The sequence below is a fragment of the Capsicum annuum genome, chromosome 11 (genome assembly GCF_002878395.1).
Source record: "Capsicum annuum cultivar UCD-10X-F1 chromosome 11, UCD10Xv1.1, whole genome shotgun sequence".
NCBI lineage: Eukaryota > Viridiplantae > Streptophyta > Magnoliopsida > Solanales > Solanaceae > Capsicum > Capsicum annuum.
Window position 1 is genome coordinate 180,770,147 of NC_061121.1, and position 7,779 is coordinate 180,777,925.

Genomic DNA, 7,779 nt, shown 5'->3' on the forward strand with positions numbered 1-7,779 from the left:
TGGTTTTTAGAGTCAATTCCTTATTTTGAACTCTTCTCTGGTTTCAAATGGCCATCGGATAAAAACTTCAGTAAAACGATCTCTTATGCAAATTTTAACTATGCCAGCGGCTCTAAAATATTGATTTTAGGCTAGGTAGACCTTTGGTTCGGGTTCTGAGGCACTTGGGCTCACTTCAACCTATTGATCAAAAAGTTGAGAAAATAAAATATGGGTGTGAGACCTACATTTGGTCGAAACAACATCGGATGCAAAATCAAGTGTGCCATTGAGTCTAAAATATCAAATTTAGTGTAGTTTGTTTACGTATTACGAGATTTCGAATAAATTTTGAGAGGTTGACGGAGACTTGAAAAAGTTTCCATGTCTCAGCTAATTTCTGGTGCAGTGGCGATCTCCAGCCAAAGGCCACGATCGCCATACCCTTGGCAGGGAAGATGGTGCAATCACAGTGGCCTGTCGCAATCGCGACTCCAATGGCAGGTGGGAGGTAGTGCAATCACATACTTCTGGTCGTGATAGTGACTGTTGACGCCCTGGATTGGGTATAAATTTAGCCCTTTTCCATGATTTTGGGCATTATTCATCTTTTTCCTTTAGAGCTAAACCCTGAAATAGTGTGTTAGCTTAAAATTGAAGCTTGTTGGTGATTGGAAAGATTGGGTAACATTTATTTTCATAATTATCATTCGCTTTAAGGTAAGAATTTACCCTTTTCTTGGTGAAATTTCTTGATTAATCGCTCAAAACCCTAAAATTCTTAACCCCAATTTAGCATGGTTTTCACTTATTTTTTAGGGTAATGATTCCTTGAGCTTGTATGAATATTGGGTTACTTTCGAAAATGCGATCTCCATAAGTAGGACCCATATGGGGTTTGACGTAATTTTTGGACCCGAAGCATAATGGTGCAAAATGGGTATCGGCATTCTCGTATTGATGAGTAGAATGTGTATTGATCAGGGGAGGCTCAACCCTTTAAGAAAAAAGGTCACCGCCTTAGGCCCCCAAATTTGAGGGGCCTCATTTTCTTTAGCAATAATAGATTACTGATTTTTTAAAAAAAAAATATTAAATATTATCTGTAAAAAAAAATGGAAGAATACTCACAAAAATACCTGAAGTTTGAACGGATTACTATTTGAGCATATTGAATTTTGCGGGGGTCCTATTACACACCTATATTTTTTTAAGTGAAATTAATTCCCCCCCCCCTCCCCGAGACTTTTTTAAAGTGGAATTAATTGTCCCCCGCAAAGTTATACCCAGTTTTGACGTCGAAAGTGTAGTACACGCGTTTGTCTTCTCCATTTTACCATTTTTCAGTATTTTTTCACCATTATAACCATATTAAAGATTCCATAACTCAAATTCCTTCTACAAATCAAATTCCAAATGATTTCATTGAGTCAATTACAAATTTCAAGTTCAAAAAACCAGAAATTCAAATTCAAATTTCAATTTTTGACTATTCAACACAACCTGTGGCACATTGAACGCAATGAAATTGGAAATTGGAAACTGAAAATTGAATTTAAATTCAAGTATGAAATTGAATTTGAATTTGAAATTATTCAAAGTTTCAAATTGAAAACTTTCTTCAAGAATTATTCAAATTTGCTTCTAGTTTCGACGAACAATTTTTTCCCTCTTAGTGGATTTTCTTTTTTGATTTTTTCCCTCAGTTAGTGGCTGATCAATGGTGGTTGGTTGGTGGTGGCAATAGTGGATTAAATTTTGTCATTTTGATGGAATTGAAGATGACCCATTTGGGATGTGTGCGTTGAAATTGAATCAAATTGATGTAATTGAATTGGGTGTGTTGAATATGACCATTTGGGTGTGTATGTGTGTGATGAAATTGTGTTCAATTTCAATTCAACAATGGAGCAACCATTGTTGAAGACTCCATTGTTGGAGAGAATAAAGAAAGAAGATAGAATAGAAGAGAGAAGAATGAAAAAATAAATAAAAAATATAAAACTTTAAAAAATTAGAAAATTTAGGGGCTGTTTGGCAAAAAAAGAGTTTTTAACGTTTTTAACAATTTCACGCGTTCAATGCGCGTGACTAACACGCAATGGACCAAGTGGCAGTCATATGCCATTAAATACAAAAAAAAATCTGGGGGTTAATAGGACCCCCGCAAAGTTTAGTATGCTCAACTGATAATCCGGTCAAACTTCAGGTATTTTTGTGAGTATTCTTCCAAAAAATAATTTTTGATATAAAGAAAAGAATTATTAGAAGAAGTTTGATATATCTAGACTACTAAAGATTAAATGCACTGATTATATAATTAATTTAAAAAGAATTATTAGAAAAAATTAATTATATAATTATTAGCATAGATTTATAAAAAAAAAAACTCTCCATTCGATTTTGACCTTAGGCCACAAATATGCTTGAGCTGCCCCTGGTTTTGATAGCTTGGCATCTTGAGGGAGTTTCTCGAAAGGAAAAAATAAAGGTTTAGCGGTTCGTTGAGCTTTCTTTGATATCGAGGTAGACTAGATTGATCCCTTGTTAGATTGTGCTACATAGTATATTTATGATATCTTGTTAGATTGGGATGGATTTTAGGTGTTGGATTGATGAAATGCAAGACTTAGATTTGTTGGACCGTTTAAGATATTTGAAACGATAGAATTGGAATACTTAGCTTGTTGCTTTGAACCTTAGTGAATTGGACTTTATGGCTTATTCTTAGGATGAGAATGCACTAAATTACTCTAGTTAGATGGAAGTGGCGTTGTCACTCATGCTTAGGGTAAGTGGGTCCTTAGTTGCTTACACTAATGGAGTTTGCCTTACTTTTCATTGAACTTAGTTAAAATGCTTGAGTAGAATCTTTACCTTCGGACTAATTGTGGCTTGCTATATATCTAAGAATGGATTTAGATAGCTTAGCATAAAAAGTAGCTTATCAATAGTCATATGACTATGTTATTGTTTTGTCTATTGATTGGGCTATCGAATATATCATTGAGTGAGACCTTGACCATGATATTGTTTAAGCCAAATTATGTTATTGACTGCGCTAAGAATAAGCTATAGATTATTCCCTGGATTAGCTATTGATAAGCTACTTTTTATGCTAATGATAGTCATGGATTATACTATTGAAAAGTCACTGCTCATGATGATGCTTATGACTATGACCACGCTAAACAATTATGCTAGTAATCATGTTAGAAAGTATCGATGATATTAGCAATTGTGTTATTATTTGTGCTATATTGTCATTCTGATTTATTTAATTATATTGTGTCATGAATTATGTTAGAAATCTTGATGTTTGACTATATTGGCACTTATGGCGTTAATTATATACCCAATTAAATTTTAAAAAATGACGTTGATATTCATTATACCCGGTAAGGCTGGAGGATACTGTGATGATATTGCTATCTGACAAGGCCAGAGGATGTTTATGATGATGCATTGATACCCGGTAAGACCGGAGGATGATTATATTGATACGCCTATGTGTACATCTACTGGTTCGAGTCCGGCTATGCCTTGTGTATGGCAACTATATGCTTATGTCTACTTATATGAAATTTGGTTATGTTGTTGATATTAGTGATGCCAATTATAGTCCGTAAGTGATAAATGTTTATAAAGTAGAATAGTTGATGATTAGAGGTAAATATGCAATAGCGGTGGATATTGTTAGGGGACTAATAGTGACTAGTTGATAAGCGAGGTTCAGTTGGTAAATGGTGATTAGTTAATAAAGTTAGTTGATAAATAATGTTAGTTGATAAATAGTGTAGTTGATATATAATGGCTATCTAATATATAATGTTTAGTGGATATGTGGAGATATTTGCTAAATGATGACTAGAGGCCATATGATGACTAGTAACCAAATGGATTAGTTAATAAGAGATGGTTAGCTCATAAATCGGTAGCTAGTGAATATCGATGATGATTTTGTTGTGATGGTAGCACTGTGGAATATAGGTATATTATCAAATGTTGGTAAATTGCGATAATGCTGGTAAAGGGCATAGTGATGATAATTGTGGGATGATGGTTAAATGGCAATGAAAATTAGCTATAATGTTGGTTGATTGCTTTGCTTCTCTTGAGTGTACTCTCCAGTCGTATGGGAGGCTGTGACAAACTCTTTACTTTTCTGCAGCGATTGACATATGGGAGCCAATTTTATAGTTTGTGATTGCTTATGCTAATGCGTTATGATAGATTATTATTTCGAATTGTTTACTTATTATGTTCGAGTGATGATTGGCATGTGTTGATGCCTCGTATTATCTTGTTATTCCGGCTTAATTACTTATTTTGTACAGCGATGTCGGAGATGATTCAAGTTCGTTTCTGTACCTTGACTTAGTTATGTTATCTTGCATTTTATCGTACTTATATCATGATTTAGCTCAGTCGGCCGATGATGTCTACTGAGTATCCGTTGTTTTGGTACTCATACTACACTTCGGTACCTTTTTGGTACAAATTCGAGTACTAGTTGTCGCCGTTGATCGTTCTTCGTGCGATGACTATTTTTTGGAGATAGGGTGAGCTCTTGGAGTTTGAATTGCCCATTTTGCTCTATATTTATTTTTCAATCTTTTGTTTCGAGACAAATGTATTGACTATTCTAGACTTTCAGTTGTATTAATACTATTAGATGCTCTTGTACTGACTCTATCAAGTCGTGAAATTGGTATCTTGTATTGATTTTTTATTCTATCTAGAACCCTTGTTATTTATAAATTGTGTTCTTGAAATTTTGCTCATGTTGGGCATTCCCTACCTAATTAACCCATTGCGTTAGCTCCAGGTTATGATTTGGCTTACCTATTGACGAGATTTAGTAAGTGTCACCATGATACGTAAATCAGGTTGTGACATCATAGAAATACATTGTCATCACCGCAGAATCTGTTTCCAGATCGATCCGATGGCCGAAGTTTCTAGATCCAGTAACTGGAGTTTCTAATCTCTCTTCTTCTTCATCATCTCCTCCTTACCACCGACGAACCAACCTCTGCCATTTCTGACATTGACAGCAAAGTCATCATGATTCCACTCCTCAAAACCACAGATTCAAATCCTTTTGCAGAGATACATGAATTTCCGACGAGATCAGACCTATCTTCACGACGTGAGGAAGGAGTGAGACGAAGAGGAGATTTGTAGTTTGGTGGTCAAAGCATGGTGGATCTTTGAGGGCATGACAACGGAGGGAGAAGATCTAGTTGGTTGTTTCATCAGATTCCAACATAAGCAGGCAAAAGGAATTCGTCGGAGTTGCGTTGTAGTGGTGGACCGATGGTTTGGGTTCACTGAAAAAAATAGGGAAAGGAGGGTTGACGGCTGGTGGATACACGTAATTCTGTGTATCTCAAATACACCCAAATTTTGTATTGTGTATATGAACAATTACTTCGATTATCTTGTAATTAGGGCCAAACCTCCTATATTTCTGATGTTTGCCCTTTTTTCCCTTATTTAGGTTCAGGACTGTACCATTATGTGGAATCAAGGGAGAAAAAATGGAAGTCTCAAGGTTCCCCCACCCAAACACAGCAAACCCCCAAAAAAAATATATTGTAACAGGATTTCTAGAGGCCTGCTGCAAATCGCTGATATGTTCTCCAGATTTAGCACATATGATCTTCAGCAAGAATATGAAGCCAAATTTGGCATATGAATCAGTCACATTGTCGCTACAGGCACTTTTACAAAAGACTTGGAACAATATGTCAAAAATGAATTTTCTTACAGCTTCTGATCCACCAATAAGCTAATGGAATCATTTCGGCGAAGAAGAGAAAACGGATCATCCTTTGATAATTTAGACTCTGGACGATTACTTTCAACTGATGTAGGTTGACAAACACGTCTGGTATCAGCAATCAGCATATTTTACGGAAATTCGCAAAGAGTGAGCCTCTTTTGTTCTTCTCCAATCTTCTTGCCTTCAATACAACAATATGAACATATCATTACGTATAATGGTAGGTACACCGATGAACACCGCCATATGCTATGATGGATGACAAACAACTGCATTACAGGATAAATCACTATCCACAACCCACATAGCAAACTCTTCAAGTCGTTTCTGTATTCGTTCTGAACCCATCTCAGGTGACCAAAAGGCAAACTTCTTTTCATTCCTTGAAGTGGTTTGGTTAGCATCCATATAACTGATGTTCAAGCTAAAGTCAGTTTCATCAACACTGTTAAATGTGGTTCTCTTTTGTTGCAATAACTTCTCAACTAGATTTACAAAATTTCCCTCTGTGGCATTTGAACCTCTTGTCTTCAGAGTGGCAACTGAGGCAACAACTTTGTCAACAACATTGTCATCCCAAATTTTCAAAGCAGATCCTGAATTTCTTATGAAGACAAGTTTAAAGTTCTTCCCCAAGGTAAAGTCATTCGCAGGATCATATGAATCAAGAAATGAATCACTGCTGAGAGGAATCATGTCACTATCCACAACCCATGAGTTGTATTTAAGTTCCAACAACTTTCTAACTACATGGACTTTCACAACCACCTCTTTGCCCAATTCTTCATCTGATTTTTCAAAGCTAATCGAGCTTTGTAACCTAACACTGTCAATAAATTGGTCTGTGTCGATGACAGCATAACCCCTTCTTGCAAGATCAAGTAGGAAAGATGACTGTGGACCCAATAAGACATAATTTTGGATATTCAATCTTTCAAAGTGGCAGAGAAGATTCCTAATAATTGACTCTGACATCTGTTGTAGGTTCACCAATAGTATAGTCCTCAATTTCTGAACCGAGTGAAGAACAGAGACTAGATCACCAGAACTGCGTATAATTCTACCGGGAGAAACTTCCTTGAAACAGAAATCATACCACTTCAGACTGTGCAAAGACTGCAGCTTTAAAAGGTTAAAATCAAAAGACTTCTCATCCACTAAAGAAGAATCTGGCCCAGCTGATTTCCCATAGTTAACACCAGCATCACGATGAGACACACTAAAAGCTCGCTCATGCAAAAGGTTGGTATAAATATTAAAGTAACCACGAGCATGGATGAATTTAATGAACCAAGGTGTCCAGATTCTTTCCCCCATTTTTTTGTACCATCCTGTTGTCACCTACAAGCAAATTACGTTTTACAGAAAAGAGTAATAGTTAATTTTAATAGGTTTGTCATCACTAATAATGCAAGGAGGAGAGAAAATTCAAGCGATACACTACCATCCCATCAAGAAATGGCTTCAACCCCTTGGCCTTGTGTGTGTCATACCATATGCGGAATTCTTTCCAAGGTCTTGGAAACAGAAGCTGACCCCAGGTGCCAACCAACTGGTACAAGAAAAGTTGAGTTTCATCATCAATCTGCATCTTGTTTCCATGTTTACCTGTTAGCCGAAAGTAAGTTATATCATCCGGATATGAGTGGCACATGACTGTTAGAGATTGTTGTAGAGGATGTTAAGAATGATTAAATTTCCAGAGGATTGAAGTACTCCAGTATCCAAGCAACACATAAACCTTCAAACAGCAACAATAGGCATGTATTCTTCAGTGGATAAAAATCAGAAACTTAAAGTAGGTTTTGAGGTATTCTAAATCTTATGAAGCATACAGGATGGCTCATGGAAATTACACTATTTGGGGAGCAGAAACCCATACACCAAAATGTTGAATATTAGAAGTGTTGAAGGGCTAATTGCAAGGAACTAGCAATTGATCTATGAGTTCTGTCATATCTCTACTTTTAAATCTTAAATCGGAAAGGCATGACACATGTATTTTAAGTTCT

General features: G+C 36.0%; 1 protein-coding gene across 2 annotated transcripts in view; it reads right to left on the minus strand.

Annotated features, from left to right (window-relative positions):
* Window positions 1-5,618: 5,618 nt before the first annotated feature.
* The window catches only part of LOC107847787, a 12,617-nt gene continuing 10,456 nt past the window's right edge, over window positions 5,619-7,779 (minus strand). For both annotated transcript variants that reach the window (XM_016692272.2, XM_016692273.2), the window contains exons 2-3: window positions 7,212-7,375; window positions 5,619-7,108 (exon numbers count right to left, since the gene is read on the minus strand). In XM_016692272.2, coding sequence (XP_016547758.2) covers window positions 6,017-7,108; window positions 7,212-7,375 — 1,256 coding nt within the window. In that variant the 3' untranslated portion in view covers window positions 5,619-6,016. The remainder of the gene's footprint in view (window positions 7,109-7,211; window positions 7,376-7,779) is intronic.